This window comes from Balaenoptera borealis (assembly GCF_965194805.1).
Source record: "Balaenoptera borealis genome assembly, chromosome: 11".
Classification (NCBI taxonomy): domain Eukaryota; kingdom Metazoa; phylum Chordata; class Mammalia; order Artiodactyla; family Balaenopteridae; genus Balaenoptera; species Balaenoptera borealis.
In genome coordinates, this window is record NC_138868.1 from 4,465,015 (window position 1) to 4,491,402 (window position 26,388).

The 26,388-nt window shown below is 56.0% G+C and overlaps 1 protein-coding gene across 1 annotated transcript; it reads right to left on the reverse strand.

Moving 5' to 3' along the window:
- On the reverse strand, nt 1–26,382 carry IGHMBP2 (immunoglobulin mu DNA binding protein 2). The gene is made up of 15 exons (XM_082342558.1): nt 26,197–26,382; nt 24,308–24,477; nt 20,774–20,957; nt 20,468–20,565; nt 18,562–18,725; nt 16,862–17,062; nt 14,649–14,796; nt 10,085–10,259; nt 7,179–7,361; nt 6,777–6,895; nt 6,136–6,230; nt 5,030–5,153; nt 3,520–4,350; nt 1,861–2,033; nt 1–1,101 (listed from the first exon to the last, which is right to left on the reverse strand). Exons 1-15 carry the CDS (start codon nt 26,280–26,282, stop codon nt 904–906), a joined length of 2,949 nt encoding a protein of 982 aa, XP_082198684.1. The 5' UTR covers nt 26,283–26,382; the 3' UTR covers nt 1–903.
- Nucleotides 26,383–26,388: the final 6 nt, after the last annotated feature.

The following is a 26,388-nucleotide window of genomic DNA, read 5'->3' on the forward strand; positions in this document are numbered from 1 at the left end:
TACTGTGGACCGCGTGCACATATTTTTATTTAGTTTTTAAATCACTCATATCCCTTTGAAACACATAAAACTCTGCGGATAAAAGAATACATCCACCTGGGGTTCTCTTCAACGAGGGACCCGGGAGGACACCTCCGGGGGCTCTGGGTCTGCAGGGGTCAGCAGCGCCGGCGCTCTGGGGTGGCTCTTTCCCAAGACCATCACCGGGAACGGCGCCGAGGATGGGCAGGCGCCGGCCAGGGAGCCTTCGTGAACCACACCTGGGCCTGACCGAGGGCCTGCACAGCAGCAGAACGGCCAGAGCTGTCAGGTCAGGCTGGGGCCACCGCAGCCACGAGGGGACAGACAGAAGACGGCCTCGGTGAGTCACAGCCCCAACGAGGGGCGAGTCGTGCATGCGGGCACGCAGGAGAAGTGCCAGCTCCGAGACATCACCTGTGCGCCCTCTCTCACCTGACGGGCTGAACGCTGGCCAGCCCTGGACGGCGGGGACATCACTTTTATGGAGTTTGAAGCCCAGGCAGGTGTCCGAGGGAACAGAACCTTCCCGACACCGGAAGCAGCAGCCCATGATTCCGAGGGCGGGATCTCGGGGAATGGCCTGGGCCGCGAGTGAGGAAGGGGACGCAGCACTCCAGGGCCTTCCCTACAGCAGCCCTGAGAAGCGGCCACTGGCCCTAGCTGTGCCCCCGGCCTCTCCACCGCGACCCACCGCGTCAGAGCAGCTAACCACCCGGGGCTCCCGCAGCCCCCTCACCCGTCACCGGGGAGACGGCGTGGCTCTGCCTGCAGCACTGTCGCCAGGAGCTGCCGCCGGGGACGGAAAGACGCCGGGGGCAGCCCCGCTCACCGGCGGCCACAGCTTCAGACACAGAGGCGGTGCAGGCGGTGGGGTTCCCGGCCTCACTTCCCCGTCTCCTTCCTCTTGCCCCTCCGCCGGCCGGTCAGCTGGTCCAGCTTCTCGTCCAGCCTCCTCTGCAGCTGCGCCCTCTTGGCAGGGTCCAGGGACCTGTCCTTGGTCCCGCTGCCGGCGTAGAGGACCCCTTCCCGGCTAATCCTCTGCCGCGCATGGGCGCGAGCCCTCTCCCCGCAGCCGTGGATCTGGGGGAACAAGAGGCGGTGCTGCGCCGGGCGCGGGGGAAGAGGCCCCCAGTTCTGCCATCGCAGAGCTCGGGGGGTCATGAAGCCCCAGCACCAACCTCGGAGGGGCTCCCTATCCTTCCCGCACATGGACCCTCACCTACGGGCTCCCGGGGGTGGGGGGCGGGCAGGGTCCACACCCTGGCAGGGCTGGCAGCTAGAGCCCAAAACCCTTCCTGCAGCCCTGCCCAGACCCTCCTCCAAGCAGATGCCAGTGCAGCGCCAACTCCCACACCTCCCTGGCAGGGTGATATCTATCTGCTTGGCGGTGACACATGCACAGACCCACAGTTTGTATGTGGGTGACACACCCACGCGCACAGGTCCAAAGTTTATATGTGGGTCACACACACGCACAGGCCCACAGTTTGTATGTGGGTGACACACACACGCACACAGGCCCACAGTCTGTATGTGGGTGACACACACACACACACAGGCCCACAGTCTGTATGTGGGTGACACACACACACACACAGGCCCACAGTTTGTATGTGGGTCACACACACACACAGGCCCACAGTATGTGGGTGACACACACACACACACAGGCCCACAGTTTGTATGTGGGTCACACACACACACACAGGCCCACAGTATGTGGGTGACACACACACATACAGGCCCACAGTCTGTATGGGGTGCATACACCCAGGATCTGCGCCCTGGAGACAAAGCCCTGCCGCCCTCCCCACTGCCCGAGCCCGAGGGCCCGCGTACCTCGGGCAGGTGGTGGCTGAGGCAGTAACGGCGGCCGCAGTGCAGACAGAGCTGGCCCAGGGTTACGACGCTGGCTGTGCACTTGGCGAGGCCGCAAGTGTTGTCAGCCTTGATGGCAGCCGAGACGAGGGCGTCAAAGTCCTCCCCGGCGGGCAGATCTATGGTCATGGGTCCTGTGAGGGGAGAAAGGCGTCACCCAAACAGGCAAGGAGAAAGAAGTCGGACCAGAACTCTCCCGCTGGGCCCACGGCTGCCCCATCGAGCAGCTGCACCCGGCCTCCTGCTTTCGGGGCCACAGCGAGTGAGCAGACGCACCATCGAGCTGGGTCCCTCACCGAACCGACGACCAGTCACACCAGGCAGTGAAGGCATGAGTTTCCAGAAAGGGCTGGCAGTGCAGGAAGCAGGCCTGCACAAAGTTCATCCTCTTAAATCCAGAAAAGCATTTAAATGTGAGAATGTTCCTTACCTCGTTAAGTACAAAAAAACCCAAACTACCATGCCTCCAGGGTAATGGTCAGATGAACTACTGCACGTTCACCGGCCAGGGTTAACAAAACCTTAACGTTCGTAACCAGGTGTGTGAAAATCTTTTAAAGTTGTAGGAAAACACTCAGAAGAGGAAAAGAGACACAATTATAATATGGTCGTAATTCTGAAATTACACCATAATTCTGGCTGCTTGAAGAAGCGTTCAAGCAGTTCAAACCCCGAGCAGTGCCAGCACCCCTGAAATGGGGTGATGTCTCCACAGGGCGCTCGGTCCTCCAGTGGCCACGCCCCACACCTTCCTCTGGAAGGAAGGCCAGGTCCTCCGGTCATGCCTTCCTGGCCCCCGTCCTCCATGGCAGTTACATGTTCTCAGTGGGGTTTAAACAGGAGTGAAGCATCTCCTTCCCGCATCAGAGTGTCAGCTCCCACAGGGCGGAGGTGGCGTCCGTCTTGCTCACTAGCACAAAGGTTGGCACACAGAGGTCGCTCACTAAATGTCATGGAGCGAGTTCAGACGGACCCTCAGACGCAGGACGGCTGGCTTTGAAAGCTGAGAATTATGCTCGTGCAGCTTTGCATACAGGCATCAAGGGATACGGGGAACGGGACCGGCTTCGCGGTCTTGCCAAGAGGGAAGCGGCTGTAACAGAGCTCACCGAGGCGTCTCCAGAAAATCCAGACCCTGGACCTTCAATCTCAGTATGGGACGGGGGTGCAGAGTAAACAGGCCCCGGGCGCCCCAGCAGAGGGCCAGCACAGCCCGGGATGCGACAGCGGAGTGCGCGGCCCTGCCTGGGACCCCGCGAGCCCGTGGAAGGAGCGCCGTGGCCGCGGCAGGGCGCTGCGGCTGCTCCTCCGTTCCCAGGGGCCCCGGGCCCACGCCGGCTGCTCCTCCGGGCCCTTCACCTGCAGTAGAAGCTCTGAGGGCTCCCTACCTGCCGGGCCCTAGGCGAGGCCCCGGGCACACAGAGGCCACTGTGACTAGCATGGCCCTCAGGGAACTCAGACCACACCGACTGAAACCCGGCACAAAGTGCAGGATCAGGGCAGGGGCACCACCGGGAAGGGGTCTTGATTCTTTCGAGGGTGGCAGGTGGGTCTGCGGTGGGGCAAACTCCCCAGTAAAGGGGACACCACACCCATGTTCTCGCGAGTCAACCAGCTTACCTTCTGTTTCTTTCTTCTTTTTCTTTTCTGCTAACTTCCGCGGCCCGAAGCCCGTGGCCCGCGGCTCCTGCTGGCTCCCCGCCCTCTGCAGTCTCTCCAGGTGCAGCGCCTTCAGGTCCGGCTGGCCCTGGCTGCTCTGCTCCCCGATGGGGGGCTCTGTCTGCACAGGGCTGGGGGGCTCTGGACACAGAGGGGCTTTGCTGCCAGGCCCTGCCGGGAGTGCTGGAGCCGCAGGGGCCGGTGGGACCCTCTTGCTCACGGTGATGAACCGTTCCTTCCCCTCCCCGGCACTTTCGTGCCTCAGCCCATACTCTTCCGCGATCTGATGGACCCACATCCTGTCTTGCGAATCCAGGGAGGCAGGGAACTCTAGCTGTGTCTTCTCACTGGCCACGAACTCCATTATCACGGCCCTGAATTGCTCTGCGCCTTCTCTGCTCCTGGCTCCCTCCCGGCCGCCTCCGTTGAGGCTGGGCTGAGGCTGGGCCTCGGAGGACAAAGGCGCCGTGCCTGGCTTCTTCCGACCCAGCGCGGCCCCCGTGGGCCGCCTGCTCCCGGGAGCCCTCCTGGCCGTCGCGGCAGAGCCGCGGGGCTTCGCGCCGGCCTGGCCAGGGCCCTGGGCACCTTCACGGGAGTAGTTCTCAGGGACGATGTCGTCGAGGTACTCAAAGGCTGTGCGCACCTCCCCGTGCTCCGTGAAGTAGTCCACCAGGGTCTTCAGGAAGGCGTGGCTGTTGACGGTGTGGGAATCGCAGACGATGGCCACGTGGCGCCGGGCGCGGGTGACGGCCACATTGATGCGCCGGTTCTCGGCAAGGAAGCCAACCTCACCTGCACACGAGCCAGGGGGCGCGGGGAGCAGAGACTAAGGGTTAGGAAGGCAGGCCTCCCCCCATCAGCGACCATCACCCGAGAAGAACCACGTGGCTCCGTCCACCCCCGCAGCCAGGGGCCCCGTCGCTCAGCACCCACCCCTCGGCCCCCAGCCGCCATCTAGGACGGTCCTGAGGTCCCACCTGGGGCTTTGGCTGCTACCAGACTGCCGCTCATTCCCAAGTCGGTACAAAGTCCTCTCCCTAAGCCCAGACCCAGGACACAGCCCAGGGCTGCAGCTGCGGCCGACACACGAGGGAAAGCGCCAGGGACATTCCAGTGTGTTCTTCCCCCGCCTCAGCTTATCCCCCCCTCTTATCTGCTGCCAACCTCGTACTGGAAACGACTCACAGAGCCCGTTAACTAACAACTGTTTCTGGGTACAATTTTCTTACCAGATGGAACATCCACAAGCCCTGGCCGCAGAAGCCATGCCCGGAGGCTAAACTGGCCTGCAGGCCAGGAGACAAGCTCTGGGCTCTCGGGACCCCCCTCTGCAGCAGCGTCCCGGCCTCCCCAGCCACCCCGCTCGGCTTGTGGGACCCTAGTTCCCCGACCAGGGATCGACCCTGGGCCCTGGGCAGTGAAAGCGCCGAGTCCTAACCATTGGACCACCAGGGAATTCCCAGCTCCGCACCTTTCCTGTTGGATCTGACGAAGGACAGGATCACAGCCTCCTTCTCTCGGCCCTGGAAGCCATCAACGGACTTAATCTCGAGCTCCGGGTGCCTGTGCGTGAGGCTCTCTCTGAGCAGGTCCACCTGAAACACCAAGCGAGGCCACACATCACAGCCCAGGTCGGGGCGGCCTGGACACGCTGCCGTTCAGCCCGGCGGAGGCCTGGCCCTGCAGAGCTGCCAGGCCCCAGGGAGGCCCCGCAGGAGCCTCGGGGAGAAGGCTTCCGAGAACCGCTCTTCCCGCGGGCGTGCGCACAACAGATAAGACAGCACACAAACGTGGCAGCTGTGACCCACACCCCAGCGCTGACGTGCGTGCCACCATCTCGCTTGGCTCAGACATCCCCACGTGTGACGCCTCCAAACCGGGACGGCAACTGATCTGCGGGCCTCACAATGCTTTGAAGCAGGTACGTCTTTCCTACCAAAGCAGGCAGGCTTTGCTTCACGAGCACAGAGGCACTGAGAGGGGAAACGGCAAAAAAGCCCAAGAGAAGGCAGCAGACGTCTGTTGTGTCTGCTGGTCCCGACCCACGGCCTTCTCCAGGCGACAGCCGCGCCCCCGACCTTCCTTCGGGCAGCCTCCGGAGCCGCGCCAGCCCCGTGGTGTCCCATGAGCCGGAAGGCCGACCCCGGGAGGGGCAAGGACCCAGCATCCGGCCATGGCCAGCGGCTCAGGGACGGGACAACCTGAGCCGGACCAATAAGACTCAAAGCTGAGACTCCCGTGGGAAGTGCCATAAGGAGACAGGCGGCCCCCGGGACCACCTTGGAAGGACGACGTCGGGCTGAGGCTGCCTGGCCCCCGAGGGCAGGCCTGAAAACGCAGCCGACACAGCTAACCAGGCGAGAGCCCAGGATGGGGCAGGGGACGGCATGGCAGGGGGAAAACACGGACAGGTGGACGGAGGCCATTGCTGAGGTCATTTGAGCCCTGGATCCAGTCAGGATGTGGTCAGTTCCACCCTGGAGCTTTCGTCCCAAGAGCCCATAAATCGCCCTCTCCCTCTGGCCCCTCTGGGGCGGCGAGTTGCCCGACACACACAGAGACAGCGGAGCCCCACACCTGCAGGTTGTATGGCGTGATGATGGCGATGTCGCCGGCCTGGACACCGGCGTCCACCAGCGCCTGGACGTGCAGGCTGACGAGGCGCACTTCACCTGGAGGGAAATGGGCGACTCTTCAGCATGAGGCGGGGCACGCCTTGCACACCTGTTTTTTAAGCGCTTTTCCGTCTGTGCCGACAGGCTGCTCTCACACTGGGCCTGACTCCTGCGAGCCAACACCCTGGGGCAGAGGGGCCACCAGGCCCGGCAAACAGCACAGGACCCGCAGCTGACGGGAGCCTCCTCTTGCAGCAGAAGAACGGCTGTGCGTTCCACTGACTGGCAGCCCTGTGAGTGAGCCAGGGTCGCGTCCCAAGGCCAAGCCAGGCGGCGCCGGGCCACTCGGTTCTGAACGAGGACACAGGACGCGACCTGGGCCCACCCAATCCCTTGACTCGGGGCCGTCCGCCCGTCGAGAACTCCACCTCCCAGGGCGTCTGGCTCAGGACCAGCTCCCCAGCGAGCAACGTGCCCTCACCTCCTCCCCCTCCCTTCGCCCGGCTCCTCTGTGACGTGGGCAACTGAGAGGGGCTTCTGTTTTCAAAGCGCAGCTCGGGGTCTTTTTAATCAGAAAGGCTGGCGCTTTGCAGGCGGGCTCACCGGGGTTCCCTTTCGATTGCTCATCCTCGTCCTCCAGCTCAAACAGCCCGCAGCCGGCCGTGTCCACCAGCAGCAGCGGGACACCCGTCTCCTCCGTGGCAGCCACCCCCGGGAGGTCCCTGCACACAGGTGAGACTGAACACACGAGGCCCCGGCGACAGAGTGGCGCTGGGGTCCCAGAAACAGGAGCCCCGCTGCCCTTCTCCCCCAGCCCGCCCCCCTGCCCCGACAGGACAGCGGACGGTGCAGAGAGCGAGGGACCTCAGACTGCATGAGCCCGACCCAGCTCTCCAGGGCGAAATGCAGAAATCCAGTCTCAGAGGCCACTTTCACTCTCAGATCTTCATGGAACGTGGTTCAGGTGACACAGGGGACGGGGGTGTAGCGAGCGGAGTCACTCACCGCAGGAGGTGCCCGGCCACGGAAGGGTGGGTCGTGAGCTGTCCCTGGTACAGGGCCTCCGAGGCCCAGCGCGCGATGGCCTGGTGCATGCGGTACTGCACGTCCAGCATCCGTACCGACCTGGCGCCATGCCCTTCCGCCAGCCGCTCCATCAGGCTCAGCGACAGCCCCGCCTGTGCGGCCCTGCCCCAAGGGGAGAACAAGGAGGGAGGGCCTGAGTCCTGAGTCCCGCCGAAACCAGGGGCCGGGGAGGAAAGCAGTCCTCAAACCTCAGCACGCAACCCATGCCCCACTTCTGACCTAGAACTAAGGGTGCGGCCCCTCAGAGGTGCCCACATCCTAATCCTGGGACCTGCAAGCATGTGACCTCGGTGACAAAGGGGAGGAGCAGAGATGGGAGAGGATCCCGGGTCATCCGGGAGGGCCCACGCCATCACAGGGGCCTTCTAAGAGGGAGGCAGAGGGTCAGCATCAGAGAAGGAGATGTGACAAGAAAGCCGTGAAGATGCTGCAGAGCCGGCTTTGAAGACGGAGGCGGGGTCACAAGGTAAGGAAGGCAGGTGGCTCCAGAAGCTGGGAGAGGCAAAGGCACCGATTCTGCCCGGAGCCTCCAGAAGGAACCAGCCCCGCCCACACCTTGATCTCAAGCCACAGTGACTGATTTTGGACCTCCAGAACTGTAAGCTAATAAACCCCTGTTGCTTGAGTTCGTGGTAATTTGTTACAGCAGCTAAAGGGAACTAACACAGACAAGCTTTTAAAAATTCCAACACACTCCGGCCGTGAGGAGTCCACTACTAACAAGAGGAGTAGCTGACGGCTGCTGGGTGCTTCCCACGCACCAGACACCGCTCTCGACACTTTACACCGATTAACTCGCCTCATCCTCACAAAGCCTGAGCCGGTTACTGGTACGCTTCCCCTGTTCCACACGAGGAGAGCGAGACCAGCCCGAGGCCGCCCAGCCAGTGAGCCGCAGAGCCAGGACCCGGCCAGGCCGCCGGGCTCCAAGCCTCCCCTAACCACCGAGGGAGCGTGCCCAGGGTGACTCCAGGCATCCGTCCTCCCTCCGCGACTGACCACACCTCTGCAGTTGATGCTGTCTGATAAAGGTACCTACTAAAAGCAGCGCCAAGGACAGGAGGGGTGACGTGACTACCAGCCCCAACCACAAACCCAGAAACACCCAGCACGACCCCCCAGACAGATTTCCCCCCAAATCACCCTACTTTCTCCACAGACACCATACGGTGCCCCCTCCCCGAGGGCACACCGTCCACCCAGAGACCCGCTTCCCAGGACCCCCCGGGCCTCCTCCGGAACCAGCCACTGAATCGACACCCCCGAGGCCCCACTTCTGGAGAGCGTCCGAGCCCGTCCCCACACGCACGCCCGCTCCCACCAGGACCATCTTCCAAACCACGTCTCCCACTTTATTCACCCCACACTCTGCGCCCTCACTCTGAAGCCCCCGGCCGGACGCCCCTTCCCGGGGGACCCTGACCTGCACACTCCTCAGCTCCGGGGTCCCCACCCCCCTCCTGCGAGCTCCACCGACGGCCTCCCTCGCACGGACTGGAGGAGACCCTCGTCTACAACAGCAACAGCAGGGAGAGGGCCGAGATCTCCTCCTGATCTCGCGGGGGCCTCAGCCTCCGGGAGCCGCCCCTGGACCTGGGCGTGGGAGCTGGCCCGGAAGAGGCCAGTTTGCTCAGGGACACCAAGGGCCAGGCCTTGTCCCCAGGCCTCACAGGCCTCACACTCCCGCTGGGAAGTAAACGATGGACTGACGCACACCACCGCCAGGAGTGCCGAGTGCTGAGAAAGCCAGGCGAGCGAGCCGTCGACGGGGATGACAGAGAAGTGAATGAAGGGCGGGCGGGACCCCTGACACCCGGGGAGGAGGGACGGAGGGGCCAGCGTGGCCGGAGCCCTGGGGGGTCTGCGGACGGGGTGAAGAGGCCCGGTGGCGGCAGCAGGCACCCAGGAAGCAGTCACACCACCAGGGACTGACTGCTGCGTCTCTACAGCGGCAGGAGCGCGGTCCCCTGAGCCACCCCTCGCGCCCTCAGTGGAAGGACGTGCCTGCAGATGAGGGTCAATCAGCCAGAGTCAGTCACGCAGCCACCCAGGGGACCAGCTCTCCCCCGGGACCCCCGCGCGAACGCGCACCTCCACCTGCCGCCCCGTTAGAGGACGTCAACTCGACAGGCAGGGACTGAGCACGCGCCCGGTTCTGGGGCCGCAAGGATGGACACCACTCGACCCGCGACCTCAGGGAGCACACGTCTGACCGAGCTGCCGTCTAAACGAGCGAGTGCAGGAGCGCACGGAGGACGGCACCCCCGGCGGGATGAGAAACCCCACTGCTGTCGGAGCTGCTGCCCGGGCGGCCTCACAGCGTGACCATCCCGCTCGTGCCAGAGCCCGCACGCCCAGGAAGGACCCGAGCTCAGGGCTCCCGCTCCTGCTCTGCTTCGCCCGGGGCGCCTTTTACAACCACCCCTGACAGTGAAGCCCGGGAAAAGCCAGTGGCCTCGGCCCCCACCAGCTTATAAACGACAGGTCTGCCAGCCGCTCTCTAGTGACCTGGGCTGGACGGCTGCCCCTCCCCCACTGGCCGCGTCCCCTCTTCTGGGATCTGTGAGTCATACATCTTGAGACCCTACTTCCTCTGTGCGGTGTAACTGAAACCAAGCCTCCGATCAGGAGGACCCCAGGCTTTTCCCTCCGCCGAAGTGGGGGCTCAGGTGCCCAGGGCGCCACCTGCCCACCGCACATCCTTAAGTCAGCACATCGGCCAGGCTTCCCAGCACCTCCAGGGCCTCCGGGTGAGCCCGGGGCTTCTGGGCTGGGCTTCGAGGGATAGACAAGGGGGTGGCAGCTGAGGGGCGGAGGGGCCTTACTTGTGAGAGATGATGGTGGGGGGCAGCTGTTTGTGGTCTCCGGCCAGGACGCATTTCCTGGCCTTCAGCAGGGGGATCCAGCAGCTGGCCTCCAGGGCCTGGGCACACTCGTCAATGACCACCATGTCGAAGTGGCCGTCTGGCAGCAGCTTCAGGGGACCATCCGAAGAGGCACCTGGTCAAAATCAGAACCGTAAGCCTTTACAGGATGCACCGGCTGTGTCATCCTAGCTGCAGTCACCCCAAAAGAGCCACCAACAAGCCACCGTTTCATCATCTAGTCTTGTATTAAGGCTCGTGTAATATGCTTGCACCTGGGAATAAAACCTGGGAAGGACGTTCCGGAGCTCACGGTTCCAGCCCACTCCACGTGTAAGTGTGAAGCAGTGCGCCCCTGGCCATGGGCCACTCCAACGTTCCATTCACCAAAGTCAATCAGCCCTTTGGGGCTGGGACCCCAAATCCTTGGAAGGCTGTCTTAATTCTAAATATTATTTCTGTATCATTTTCTGAATTTAGAATTTAGTTAATTCTCTTCTTAGGTGTTCTCTTGAACACACAGAACAATGAACTGCTGGGCGTTCACCCAGGGAAAAACCCCCAAGTACCAGCAACACAGAACCACCGCACCAGTGCCTCCTCCGTGGAACCCAGAGCCGAACAGTGGAACAAGGTCCAGTGCGGGCGAGACCCGGGGCCCATGCCCACGCTCACAAACAGCGGCGAGGCCTTGGGCAAGCCACCCGACCCCAGCTCCTCATCTACAGACGTGGACAACACCTGCATCTCACAGACCGTTACACATACCACATACTAACAGAGCACGGATGTGTCAAGTAACACATATCGGTTGTCCAAATACATATATAAACATGTAGCACACATATTAAATAATATATATCAAGTGCCTGCCACAAGATGATAGGCTTTAACAAATGCTACAAATGTGAGTTCTTGCCCTTTTCCCCTAGGTTAATTACGTTAAGATGTATATTATCTTATGACTAAGACCTACATCTTGATAAATTTCCTGAGCCCGACTTTTCAGAGACGGTTAGGGAGTCTGTCTGCAGAGAAGGCAGAATTGGGACGGGGCTTTGGATAGCTAAGAGCTGTGCCTGGATTATGGCTGTGATTTCACGTTGCAAAGGGAAGCGCTTCTAGGAATCTCACTCCCGTTCCCCAGTCTAAGCAGGAGGGACCTAAAAGGCCACATGCTGACCTTGCACAGAAGGGCGGCTGTGATTTCCAGCGGGTGCTGCATTAAAGTCAGTCAGAGAAGAATGTGAGCAGAATCGGCTGACTAAGGGCCTCTGGAAACTCCCTCCACCGCTAAAGCAACGAGAACACTGACAAAGCTGTCAGAAGCGACTGTTTCAGAACTCCAGCAATCAATCCAAAGCTTACAGCAATCCAGGAGTGTCTGCTCCGAAAACTGACTAACTCTGGGCAAGAAGAGCGGGCTCTGTGGCATTCCTGTGCACAGGCACCGCTCCCAGCTCTGTGCTGGCCCTGAAACCAATGGCCTGCAGTCACAGTGAAAAGCAGCAGCCTGCCCCACTGGGGACAGAACTCCTTCGAAGCCCCACCCCCAGAGAACTGTCACTGTCAGACGTGCTGCTGGTTCCCTGGAAGGTCCCACTCGCAAGACTGTCTTTTTCTGACCTGACTTGGAGCTCGCCCTGTGCAAACAGCCCTTCCCCAGGGGGTGTCAGTGGGAAACAACCAGAGGCCACCATTGCACACGAGTGCTCTCAGAGGCCGTGGATAACAGCTGGCGCAAAGTAGGATGACCAGAGCTTTGAAGGAAAACCTGGGGAGTGAGACGTCCGTGGGCTTTGAAAGCTCCGACACGTGGCCGGGAATCGAGAAGCCACACTCGTGTTAAGGGCTGTGTGCACACTCGGGAAAGACCAGAGGAGGCCCTACGCACTCACCTCTGGCTCACCTTGGGGCTCTGCGCCCACAGGAGGTGAAGGCGAGGGATGTCTGAGAATGACGTCCCGCCAAATAGAGACTATCGATAAAGACACAGAAATTATTTTAAAAAAAAAAAAGTCTGCAGTTGAAAAGTACAGTAACTGTTATTCACTGGAAGGGCTAAACAGCAGATCTGAAAAGGCAGAAGAATCAGGAAACAGGCCAACTGAATTATTCAGTCTGAGGAACAGAAAGAATAAAGAATGAATTCCATGACCAGCACCTTGAAGACCGTCAAGTACACCAACGTATGCATAATAGGAGCCCTAGAAGAAAAGGAGAGCAAGAAAGGGGCCAAAAGAATATTGGAAAAAATAATGGCTGAAAACTTCCCAAATCTGATGAAAAACAAGGCACACATCTAGGGGACTCAACAAACTCCACGTGGTTAACCCAAAGGGAGCACACCGAGACTTTTACCACAGTCAAGCTGCTGAAAGACAAAGAAGGAACAGCAGGAGAGAAACAACCTGTCACATACAAGGGATCCTCAGTAAGACTAACTCTGCCTTCTCAGCAGAAACCATAGAGGCCGAGAGGCAGGGGGTGACACATTCAAACAACTAAAAGGAAAAGGCTGTCAACCAAGAACTCTACCTCTTAAAACAGTCACTCAAAAACAGAGAAGAAAAAAGATATTCCCAGGTAAAGAGAAGCTGAGACCTGCCCTTCAAGAAATACTAAAGGGAGTCCCCTTCAGGGTGACATGAAGAACCCTAGACAGTAACTCAAATCCACACAAAGAAGCAAAGAGCACCAATAAAGGCAACTACATAGGTAAGAACAAAAGACAGTATGAAAGCATTTTTGTAATTCTGTTTTTGTCCTATCTGATTTAAAAGGCAACTGGGCGAAACAATAATTACAAAGTCAATCAGAACCTGGACTCTGTCCCTTAGAGTAGCCCCCACGAAAGGCTGTGTCAGACAGACCCCAAGGCAACCCCCTCCTTGACCCTGGCCTCCCGGTATTCACACTCCGTGTAATACCCTCCCCTTAAGTGTGGGCCAGACCCGTGCCTTGCTTCTAGCCAAAGGAATATAGCAAAGGTGATGGGGTGTCACGTCACGGTAGCATTACAGAAGACTATAACCCATCTTGCTACAAGACTCTCTCACTTGCTGGCTTTTAAGAACCAAGTGGCCATGTTAGAAAGGCCTAAAGCAGCTAAATGTGGTCTCCAGCTGAAGTGGCTATCTTTATACCAAAGTAGATTTCAAAAAAAGAACATACTAGGGATAAAGAAGGTCATTTCATAATGATAAATTGGTTAATTAATAAAGAAAACATGACATTTACGCCCCTAGTAAAAGAGCTACAAAGGACATAGGGCAAACATTGACAGAACTCCAAGGAGAAATAAACGAATGTGTAGTTACGGATGATTTCAACACCCCTCGCTCGGTGATAGGACACATAGACAGAAAATCAGTAAGATACAGACTTGAACGACAGTTATCAACCATTAAAAAACACTTCAACCAAACCAGACAGCCCATTCTTTTCCAGGGTACGTGGAACATTCACAGAGACCACATTCTGGACCATAAGATAAGTCTCAATGAAACGATCCAAGTCGTACATAGTATGTCCTCTGTCCACATGGAATTAAATTAGAAATCAATGATAGGAAGCTATCTGGAAAACCTCCAAATATTTGGAAAGAAAATGACACACTTCTAAATCATCACGTGTCAAAAACAGAAATTAAAAGAGAAATGAGACAGTATTTCACAATGAATGAAAATGAAAACACAATACATCTGAATTTATGGGATGTCGTGAAAACAGTACATGGGGAAACATTTATAACACTAAGTGCGTATAGTATAAAAGACAACAGGTCTCAAATCAATACAAATCAATGACCTCTGCTTCCAGCTGAAGAAAACAGAAATTGAAGAGCAAACTAGACCCACGTGAGCGGGAAGAGGGAAATAACAGAGGAACCAATGCCGAGATCAATGAAACAGAAAACAGAAAAATAACAGAGAAAACTGGTGATACCAAAAGCCGGTGCTTTGAGGTGATCAATAAATTAATAACCCCCTTGCCAGAAGATCAGGGAAAAAAGAGAGGATACAAATTACCAACATCAGGAACAAAATAGGTGACATTGTTACTGATGCTATAGACTTTTAAATGATAAGGGGTTATTATGAACAACTTTATGCCTAGGAATTGAACAACTTAGATTAAATGGGCAAATTCCTTGAAAGACACAAGCTCACTCAAGAAGAGACACCCTGAATATCCTATATCAATTAAAGAAGTTGAATTTGCAGTTAAAAACCTCCCTACAGGGAGTTCCCTGGCAGTTCAGTGGTTAGGACTCAGCACTTCCACTGCCGTGGCCCGGGTTCAATCCCTGGTTGGGGAACTAAAATCCCACCAGTGTGCAGTGTGGCCAAAAAAAAAAGAAGAAACCTCCCTACAGAGAAAACTCCAAGCCCCGAAGGGCTGGAATTGGTGTATTCTACCCAATTTTAAAGACAATTCTACCAAACTCTTCCAGAAAACCAAGGAAGAGGGCATACTCCCAGCCCTCTTCGAGGCCACATGGGGTGGAGGCCCGTGCCCTCACCTGTGTTTGTCGCGAGGACCACGTTGGCCGCCACCAGGCTCTCCAGCATGGCTGCTTCCTCTCTCTCCTTCAGCTCCTTCCTTAACAGCTTGATTTCATTTCGAAAATTACTTTTCTCTCTCTTATCCTGGGTCTTCTTGCTTTTTGCCTGTAAAGAAAAGCAAAGAAAACATCATAATTCTGGCTCGACTTTGCACTTATTTTTAGCTCCTTTTAATTCACAAAATGCTTTTATTTATCATCAATTGGTCCACTTCCGTAAGTCCCTTCAAAGGCGCTAAAAACTCAAAAGTCTTTCTTGAAGGAGCAACAGATCCACACAGGTGACATCCTGACTGGCCTTAGAGCCACTGTCACCTCCACAGGGAGAGGGAGGAAGGGAGAGTGTAGGTCCTCCAAGAACCGTAAGCTCAGCCGAGCCCAGGGGTGGGAGCCCAGCCCTGCCCTGCACAGTCATCAGACATACGCCTGGGGAAGAAAAAGCACCTGCTCGTGCCAGGATTTGGGTTTTAGTAGTTTATACAGAGAGAAGCTGAGTTTCTCTCACTATTCCACATTTGTCAAGAGAGTAAAATATTTTCTTCAGCCCCCAAAATGTCTACCTAGACCCTGACTTACTTTCATACGCAAAAGACATGTAACCCCTTCCTTATCTGTGATTTCTGCTTTGGAGAAGGGGTTTTAGCCGGAATGACAGGAGGGAGGTCTAACTTACAGAGAAGAAAACTCTGAAAAGCATGGATTTTTTTTTTTTGGCTGCATTGGGTCTTCGTTGCTGCTTGCGGGCTTTCTCTAGTTGCGGCGAGTGGGGGCTACTCTTTGTTGCGGTGCGCGGGCTTCTCATTGCGGTGGCTTCTCTCGTGGAGCACGGGCTCTAGGCGTGCAGGCTTCAGTAGTTGTGGCACATGGGCTTCAAGAGTTGTCGCTCACGGACTTCAGTAGTTGTGGCTCGCGGGCTCTAGACAGTGGCCTCAGTAGCTGTGGCCCACAGGCTTAGTTGCTCTGCGGCATGTGGGATCTTCCCGGACCAGGGCTCGAACCCATGTCCCCTGCATTGGCAGGCGGATTCTTAACCACTGCGCCACCAGGGAGGTCCCAAAAAGCATGGATTTAAAAAGGAACAAGAAAATGAAATCGGGCTTCCCTGGTGGCGCAGTGGTTAAGAATCCGCCTGCCAATGCAGGGGACACGGCTTCGAGCCCTGGTCCGGGAAGATCCCACATGCCGCGGAGCAACTAAGCCCATGCGCCACAACTACAGAAGCCCGCACTCTAGAGCCTGTGAGCCACAACTACTGAGCCCGCGAGCCACAACTACTGAAGCCCGCGCGCCTAGAGCCCGTGCTCCGCAACGAGAGAAGCCACCGCAATGAGGAGCCCATGCACCGCAACGAAGAGTAGCCCCCGCTTGCCGCAACTAGAGAAAGCCTGCGCACAGCAACGAAGACCTGACACAGCCAAAAATAAATAAATAAATAGATTTATAAAAAAAAGAAAATGAAATCATCCACCTGTGTGACGGCGCGAATCACATCACTGCAAATTCCTACAGCGCCTTTAACCTTGAGTAACATGCATGTGTCCTGGTCTCCGCCCCTGGGCTTCCCACTATTCCACAGGTCCGTGGGGAAGGCTGAGTCTTCGCACCAGCCCCAGACACGAGGAGAGAAATGTGAGGCAGTGAGACGGGCTGGCGGTGAGCAAATACAGGGCAGGACACGCGATTAAGGGAACTGGGGGCGGACGTGTAAACTAGAGAACCAAAGAGCTCGAAAGTTCTGAACTGCACGAGAAAACTCCATCTCAAACTGACCTATCACCTACCTAGCTCTCGTTCACAAGGGTCACACCATGTTTTATATTAACGGACTAGAAATTTAGGGAGGACGCATATTTTCTGAATTTTTATTTTCAGGCTTTTTTTCTGCTGCTCAATATCATCCAGCCAACATGCCAGACACAGGGAACCCTTAAGAGGAATATTTTCTGCAAGACGATTGCTCGCCTCTTCATGAAACTATCTTGAAGACAGGTGAGTCCCTGTTCAGTGCTGAGCACAGGTCTCTACCAAAAATGGGCGGTCCCAACGTTCGCGATAAGTACATGAATCGGCAAAGGCCAGAGAAAAGCAGGAAGAGGATACAGCGCACTGCCGGCAAAGACGGCACATCATGACACCACACGCAGGGCGGACACCGGCTGAGAGCTGCTCACCAAGACCTGGTCGATGTCCCTCCTGACGTCAGCCACAATCCGGGTGCCGTCACCCCGCGCCAAGACCGCGTCCAGGGAGTGCTGCTGCACGGACTCCAGGAGCCGTGCGGGGTGCCCGAGGCGCAGGAGCCTCTGCTTCCACTGCGCCAGCTGCTCCACTAGGTTGTCCACGGCGATGTTAGAGGGGGCGCAGCACAGGACCTGGGGAAGCACAGCGCAAACTCGGGCTTGGTGGTTTCTTTTCTAACGAAATCACTTAAGTTTACATTAAGCAAATGGAAAGTCCGAAAGTTAAAGAGAGGAGGGTGGAACGTGAGCAACCAGTAACGTTACAGTGTAAACGTCCGGCTGTAAGGACGGATGCAGACAGTCTGCAGGACATGTGTTACTGCAAACCGACACAACATCTGGATACTAGACCTCGGGTCTTAAGAACCTGGTAGGCTCCAAAGGACCAGAAAGGGTGCCCGGCACCTGGAAGGAAAGGCCTCAAAGTGCCCTGAGATGATCAGGGCCGGGACAGCCGTCTCATCACCCATCAAGTCACTTTATCATCTGACAAAGCGGAATGACGAAAAACCTTTCTGAACGGGCTCAATCTTGCTTCCAGAACTGCAGTCTGGCTCTTAGGAGGGGGCGGAGCGGGAAGGGGAGGCGGAGAGGAGAGTCCCCACCCCATCCAGGTGGCCAAAGGCGGTTTGCACCGAAGCGTGCACACAGGTGTCTCCTGTTTCACTGTTTCCTGAAACAGAGGCACCCAATTAAACCATCAAATCTGCTCCCTGCCAGTAAGTCATCTTTCACCAGCTTTTCTTGGTAAACATCTTGCCAAGACAATCATTTGCAGGAAACCATTGGACGTGGCCTCGTAACCAACATGGATCTCCCTGCAGGAGCAGGGGCTCTGGGGAGAGTGCCGCCCGAGTCTGAGTCCTGGCTCTGCCACCCACTGTGGAGGGATGGGGCCCGAGACCACAGAGTCCCCATGCCCGGGGCTTCTGTGAGGATTAAAGGGGCGAACACTGGAAAGACTGAGAAAGGTGCCTCGTTCATAAGAAGCACCCAGGAAATGTCAACCTACAAACGTGGACCATATTGCTCTAATTCTTATCCTTATCCAACGTTTATGACTCAGAAAGGTTTTCTAAAAAGCTCTCCATGTGCTCAGAATCCACGCTGACTTGTGTTGATACAGATGAGGATGAAAGATCCTTTCTCAACCATTAAAAATCTAAGCGAACAATAACACACAATATCACATTCCACATCTCGGAAACCGGTAACCTGCACTCTGCCCAATTCACCAGACCACCTGATTAACCGAGACACTTCTGTCTCGGGCAACTGGCTGCAGGGTCTTCTCCTGAATGGCACAGACTGTCCCTGGTCACCTGCACGCCCGGCGTGCCCAGCAGGGGCCTGAGCACAGCGCATGGGTGCTGAGTGGACGGCTCCTGGCCCGTGGCCTGGTCGACAGTAGCCCAGACGTCACCACCCCAGACCAACGGTCCCAAGCATGGCCCCACACCCCAGGCACTGTCAGAGACTGAAAAGGACCCAGCCCAGTGCTCGGTCAGTAAACACTCAGGAGCATTGCCCACCGAGTCCCCCGGAGCCCAGGCTGGGGCCCTGCTGGGCACCTGCGAGCGCGGCAGACCGGAGTGAGGGGTGCCGGCGGGGACACGGTGCCCACTGCCCACCTTTGAGCCCTGTTTCACAGCTTGGAGAATGATTTCAACCACAGTGGTGGTCTTCCCGGTGCCGGGAGGCCCATGGATGATGGCAAGTTCCTTCTGGGACAGCGCGAACCAGACCGCTTCCTGCTGGGAGGCGTCCAGAGTGGCGTTGTAGAAGGTCAGGGGGGCTGCGGAACAAGCGACAGTGAGGCTCCAGCTCCCCGTCACCCGGCGCTCCCCACCCCTGACCCCGCGTGTGCCGACAGAAATACGGGCTGTAACGGGGAGAAAGCCGGCCCTCCCCAGGGGTCAGCCAGTCATCGCAAAATCAACCTGCTTTGTTTTCCTGGACCAGGAATCTGCAGACTGTGGCCCGCAGGCCAAGCCCAGCCGGCCACCTGCTCGGTGAGTCAGGGGTCCCTGGGACACTGTCCCCAGCAGCTTGCGGCCGCGCCGGCCGGCACAGCCTACAATGTTTACCATCTGTCCCTTTATTGAAAAAGTCTGCCAACTCATACTCCAGAATAACAGCTTCTTGCAAAGTAAATGTTTCTGGGAACAGATTCGCTTCTACCATAGTGTCCCTTTTTAAACGCCCATAAAACGATGAAAACAAACAACAAAAAGAATTATGAGCAGATCCAGGACCATGTCTCTGTTCTGAACCTTCCACGGCCGGTTCTGACGACCTGCTTCGTAAGCGCCGCGCTCGGAGAGCAGGTGCCGCTGCATCCCGCCTCGCACCCGCAGCCTCCGCCCCGCGGTGCCCACAGCAGAGACGCGCGCGCTGACCCCCACGGGCACAGGGTGCCGACCCGGAGGTAAGACGGAGACAGAGCAACGGAGCATCCGACCCAGAGCTCCTGCGTGTCCCCTCCTCCCCTGGACGCTGGCTACAACCAGGGCGCATCGGGTTCCTTGAAACACAGCAAATACCGTGCTAGTTCCCGTCCCAGCTCACAGTAGCCGCTCGGTAAACAGTCGGCAGAAATAAAATCGTATTGAAATGTTGAGTGCTTTTGGAATCTGAGAAGGTACAAAGCAGCCCTGAGCTTAGAGCCAACACACCGCCAGGGTATGAGCACCGGCTTGACAGGAAAAGGGTGTGGGGTGGTAGTTGTGTGAGAACGACTGAAGCTATACTATAAAAACTGGCCAAGTCCAACATCTACAGAGTGGTTCAATGACAGACAGCTGCTTGATGAGGTGATAAACTCCTCTCAAAATGAGCTTCTCCAAGACACTGAAGGAGATGAGAAATTGCACAGACCACCGTGAGAACAGTGGGGTGTCTGTGTGTGTGTAAGTGTGTGTGTACACGTGCACATGCATGTGTCTGTATGTAAGTCAAACTATTCTATGTGGAGGTGGAAAAACAACTAGGAGAATACACACACGTATCAGTGAGGCTCAGTCTAAGTGGCAGGTTTTCGAGTGATTTCTTTCCCTTGTTTATATGCTTCTTTATTTCCAAACGTTCTATGACTAATACACGGCACTCTTACAATTAGAAATAAACTGTCTTCAATTTAAAGGATACTGAGAAAATAATCAAATGCACTTAGAACTGAGACTTTTCAAACTATAAAAAAATGCTATCGAGCATGAAGCATGATCAGCCATCCTCTGTTCTCACAGGGCACTGAGCTAGAAGAAATACCCTCGCATTTCAAAACAAAAATATTCAATATTTAGATATGTTAGAAAGAACATCATAAAAAAAAAATGGAATGAGCTACTTCTTTGACACCGTGTACAGGAAAGAGACTTAGTTCTAGCAAGTCACACAAAGAAACTTATAAAAAGACACTAAGGTAGATTTCTTCTCACTGTACATTCTCAAACTCTTGCTAAAATGGCCCAGGGTCTCACTGTTCGAGATCCTGTCCATGGTGATTTCAACCAGGAAAGGAAAACTACAAGCTCTTACGTATCTCACTGGCAGGGCTGGGGTCTGATCCGCCGAAGAGGACCTCTGTGAGCGAGGACGCGGGGCCAGAATGATACTTCTTTAGGGTAATCAGAGTTCTGACAAAGGAGAAAATGAAAATTAGGGGCTTAGTGAAAACCAGCAATTAACCCAGCACCCGAGGCCCCACGCAACGCTGCCACCGCCGTCTCCCATGAGGGGCACGCGACCCACCCCAGACTGGCTGTGCCTGCCCTCTTCTGCCCAGCAGAAGTGAGGTGTGTTTAAGGAAAATGTCACATGTGACCTCCAGTCACATATACTTACTTTTTCAGTCGCTTATAAGTGATGTCATTGGCAAGTTTTAACAGCCTGTAGGAATGCTCTTGGTCCAAACTCAACTGGAAATCATGGGACTCGTCAAAGGCCACGGTAACCAATTTCTGGGTGATCCGGGTCAGGATCCCAGTGGCCAGCTGACTGTCTTCCTCATACAGACCCACTATGTCACCTACAGAAGCAAAGACCAGTTACATAAACGCTGAACAAAGTTAAACGTGAATTACTTCATATGACAAATTCCAGCATATTTCAAACATTGTATCTGTTACTTTCATTAGAAATGAAGTCAGTAAAAAAAATACTTTTAACTAACATCATATGTGAAAATTTACTGCAGCTCAATGAACTGTTTAAAACAAACATGACAGTCAATAAAATATTTAACGTCTTCCTCTGTGCCCAGCACTGTTCTGGGTGCTGGTCTATATTAGGAATAAAACACGGTCCCTGAGCTCACGTTAGGGAGGAGAGGCACAAATACAAAAACCTACCAGGGGTCAGAGCCAAGGGCTTTAGTTAAGATGAAGTGCAGGGACTTACCTGGTGGCACAGTGGTTAAGAATCCACCTGCCAATGCAGGGGACACGGGTTCGAGCCCTGGTCCAGGAAGATCCCACATGCCGCATAGCAACTAAGCCCGTGCACCACAACTACTGAGCCTGCGCTCTAGAGCCCACGAGCCACAACTACTGAGCCTGCGTGCCACAACTACTGAAGCCCGCGCGCCTAGAGCTCGTGCTCCACAACAAGAGAAGCCACCGCAATGCGAAGCACGTGCACCGCGATGAAGAGTAGCCCCCGCTCGCCACAACTAGAGAAAGCCTGTGCGCAGCAACGGAGACCCAATGCAGCCAAAAACAAATAAAATAAATAAATGTATTAAAAAAGAGAAAGGGGCTTCCCTGGTGGCGCAGTGGTTGGGAGTCTGCCTGCTAATGCAGGGGACAGGGGTTCGAGCCCTGGTCTGGGAAGATCCCACGTGCCGCGGAGCAACTAGGCCCGTGAGCCACAACTGCTGAGCCTGCGCGTCTGGAGCCTGTGCTCTGCAACAAGAGAGGCCGCGATAGTGAGAGGCCCGTGCACCGCGATGAAGAGTGGCCCCCGCTTGCCACAACTAGAGAAAGCCCTCGCACAGAAACGAAGACCCAACACAGCCAAAATAAATAAATTAATTAATTAATTAAAAAAAAAAAAAGAGAGAAAAAAGATGAAGTGCAGCAGAGGGTGGAGAGGGACGAGGGTGCCATTGCAGAGTGTGTGGGAAGGGCCTCTCTGAGGGGTGACCCGGAAGCAAGGTGGGCCATGGAAAGAGTGGGGGCCACGGGCTCACCTGGGGGAGAACATTCCAGGTGGAAAGGGAACACTGATGGAGGAGGGACAGTGCGGTTTGCTGCCCGCTCAGCTGGGCCGCCCCACTCCTGCGACAGCTGTTTGGTGATGCACCATCACCAGGCGAGTCTGAGAGGCTCCCCCTGATGCCGGGACGGAGCACACGACCCACACCCGAGCCAATCAGGGCTTCACGTGCCCCCTGGCTAGCGACTGGCTCGGGGATGGACAAGGGACCAAATCAGAGCCCCTGAGACGTGGTGAGACTTTCGGGTGGACAGCTGCAAGGAGGCCCTCACCCTTCCCAGCTGGACCAGCAACGGGAGAGGATGTGAGGGCTGCAGCTGCTACCACTTGGCGCCTGAGAAGGAAGCCGACCCAGGAGAGGGCGGAGCCGAGACGCGGAGCGGAACTGAGCCCAGGTGACCTCCTCTGAGCCCTGCAGCCGCCTTCCAGCTATCACAACCCATGCGGCCCCCTCCTGCTCCAGCCCACATGGCTCGGGGTTTCTGTCACTCGAACACAGACAGTTCTGACCAAACAAGGATCCGCGCTGAGATGCAGCCAGGGCCACCCACACACTCACACGCCATTTATTCCGAGTCAGAGTACGTGCCAGACGTCAGCCAGGCATGAGGCGTATTCTGAGTCCTAGCTGCTTTCCTTCCAGCCAATGAGTTTCATCTGCACCTTGAATCTGTTCTGTCTCCCGCCCCAATTTTTAAAGACGAAGAGCAGGTGGCAGCAGAGCCCCTGGGCCCGAGGTCCGGTTCTGCACACGGGGGCCTCCTGAGGCTGAGCGCAGGCGACCCCGTCCCGACTGTGACTTCCCCACCGGCCGCCCTGAGTAGGGTCCCACATTGCAGAATTCACATCTCTCAGCTACAGAGCCTTAAAACTGCTCTTCAGGAGACGAGAAACTAACAACCCCACCTACGTCTGATCAGGAGCTGAGGCAACACGTCAGGTTTTCAGCTCCGTACTTTTTCACATCAGCAGCTGGCTTCCTGTTTATCAGCTACTCATCAACCTCTCAGGTCGTTCACTCCACAACACTCACTAACTGAACACATATTATTCCTTTGGTTTTCAGAGCTTACAAACGCCCTGCACGTACATTCAGTCCCACCCACTCATCCTGATGGCGAGGCCGAAAGCTCAACTGTAATCCCCTTGGTTCTGTTCTTCAGAGGACACGTGACTGACTCTCGGCCACTTAACAGCAAAGTGTAAGATCTGACTCCAAACCAGCAGCTTCCCCTCCTCCTATCTGTCTCCAAACCCAGCCCGTCCGTATTCCAACGACTGTGGGGCAAGAGTCTAGAAAATCGAAATGTGAAACCAGCAAACTCTGTCACCACCAAACAAGGCAGAGAGACTTTTCTAGTGGAAGTACAGCGTTCGGCAGAATTGCTCTCCCCCAGTCTCCAGGTCTGATCAAAAACAAGCGTCCCAGGGATTTCCCTGGTGGTCCAGTGGTTAGGACTCCGCGTTTCCACTGCAGGGGGCACAGGTTCGATCCCTGGTCAGGGAACTAAGATCCCACATGCTGTGCGGCGTGGCCAAAGGAAAAAATAAAAATAAAAAATAAATAAAACAAGCATCCCAGGTGTGAGCTTAAGAAGCTTCTTCTAACTGCCCCTCCTTTCCAGCAGAGCTGCCACAAGTTTAGCCAAAGTATCCTTGGCACAGGGAAGGTCTGGGAATACACAACTACACACGTTGAACCATCTGGACCAGAGCTATTCAAGAGACATGTGAGAGTCATGTGTAATTTTACATTTTCTAGTAGCCATACTAAAAAACCAAAAGAAACAGGTAAATTTAATCATGTTTTACTTAACCCAATATATGAAAAATATTATCATTTCAAGACATAATCAGTATTCAAAGAAATTACTCGATATTCTAAATTTTTTGTACTAAATCTTCAAAATCTCATGTGTATTTTACACGAGCAGCAACCACTAGCCGTATTTCGAGTGTTCAATAACCCCACGTGGCTGGTGGCTGCCAGTCTGGACAGCGCTGATCTAAACTACCAAAAAGCCTCATAATTGCTGAATTCCTAAGTGAGAGTTTTCCATTACAATGCTTTATTCCCCAACTGGTCGTATGTGACCTGGTCTTTACAACCCACACCTGCAGACAGCAATACTCAACGTCCACCTATGAGAAAAATGCACAGACCGGAAGTAAAGCTGTTACTGGGAAGCACAGCTGCAGATATGCATCTCCTGGGCTCAAAGGTGACCAGCAACCGTCCGTACATCCCGGTCCGCTGGCTGGATACCTGCAGCTTCAGCAAGCAGACGCCTCGGCTCTGGAGTTCTTTCAGAGAGACATTTTCCTGCCAGGACCTGGGAGACACCCAATGTTGAGACTTCAGTATTTGCATTTTACCAGTTTTTACTTCCAACCGTGCAGGAAGAACAGATGGCGATCTCTGCACAGGCACTAAGGGTGACCAGGGAAACTCTAAACCTGCCCCCTCTCAAACCTGCCCCCCACCATAGCCCCAACACGGTCTGTGCCCTCCTCCCAGTTTCCCAAGACAGAACCTTCGCTCATCTTCACCTTCTGTCCTGGGTCCTGTGTGTCAATGAGTCCCACCAGGCCCCTCCCATTTGTACCCAGAATCCACCCCTGCCTCCTCCTCGCCGCCACAGCTTTGGTTCAAGCCCACATCACTGGCCGTCTCTGGACTAAACTGAGCTTCCTAACTTCCTTACCTCTGGGTTCTCCCCAGCCAATCCCAGCAGCAACATCCAACAGATCCCCCTAAGATGAAAATCTATTCACCTCCCTGACCTGCTTAACTGCGCCGAGGCCCATCCTCTGCACAAGAATATAATACAATCTTCTCCACAAGGCCCTTCCCAATCTGGCCCCCGCCTATCTTCCCATGGGTGCTTACTCTGTACTCTGAACCGTGCTGATCACTTGACTTAAGAGATCATTGTGTTCCCACCTCACTGGTTTGCTGTGAGAATGATCTCATTTTACAGATGAGGTAACTAAGGCTGCAAAGTCACCCAGCCATAAATCATGGAGCTGGGATCCCACTGAGGTCGACAGGACTGCAAACGCTCTTAACCATCACGATCAAAAACCTCTAAAACAATTCCTCTCCACTTGGGCAGCACAACGGTTGAGTGCAAACTCTGGGATCAGCCTGCCTGAACTCAAATCCTGGCTTGACCTGTGTTACCTGGAGCACGTGACTTAACCTCTGTCTCAGCCTCCTTAGACATAAAACGAGAATTACAGTAACCAACTCCGCAGAGCTGACGTGAGGTTTAAAGGGATTGATGTATGTGGGGTGCTTTTACAGCCCTCAGTGTCATCTCTCAAAGTTTCAGCCCTACGAAAACAAGCCCGGCTTTCTCAGGGCTCCACCCTCGCCTGCAGGGCTGCCCTTCCTCCCCACATCTCTTCCAGGAATATCCTCCCCCGCATCCACCTGAACCCCTATTTTTCTGCAAGCTGTGCTCAGGCACCACCTCCTCCACGAAGCCAGCCTCAACCTAAGGCTCCCCAGGGTCAGCTGTCCACCCTCCTGCTCCCACAGCACTTTGCTTGCACACACGGGTCAGCACCTGTCACGCTGGAAGGGAACTGTTTCCGCTCCCACCTGCCCCTTCCGCTCAAACCCAGCCGCCAGGGGACCATCAGTGACTCTATCTCACTCGGGGCCTGGCACGGAACAGGCGCAAACACTGACAGAGGGAACGATGACGGAAGAGGGCTGAGAACACTTTGGGGATGGAACTGGGGAGAGAGGCAGGACCTACGAGGCAAGGTTCAGGGGGGACTTCAGGGGGAGAACAGACCCTTCCTAAGGGTCCCCCAGACGGAACGGGCTGCCCCGGGGGGTGAAGAGGCTTCTATCTCTGGGGGAGGCCGAGCCCCTTCACAGCCGCGATCCGGACTCGAGGAGTCAGGAGGGCAAATCCCGACCCCAAGGCTGGTCAGGCCGATCCCCCAGGAGGGAGGTCCGCCCAGGGTCTGAGCTGGGAGAGTAGGGGGGCCTGGGGGAACCGCCGGACAGACCCCGAGGCCCGGGCCGGCGGCCATACCTGCGCTCCTCGACCTCCGCGTCCCTCTCGAGCTCCAGCAGGCCCAACTGCTTGGTCACGAAGCTCTCCACAGCCGCCGAGGCCATGGCCGCAGTCCGGCCTGGGCCCGGAGCAGCTGAGGTCCCGAGCCGCCGAGTTCCGGCTGCCGCGAGGGGCGGTGCTCCCGGCCGGGCCCGGTGCGTCGACGCACCA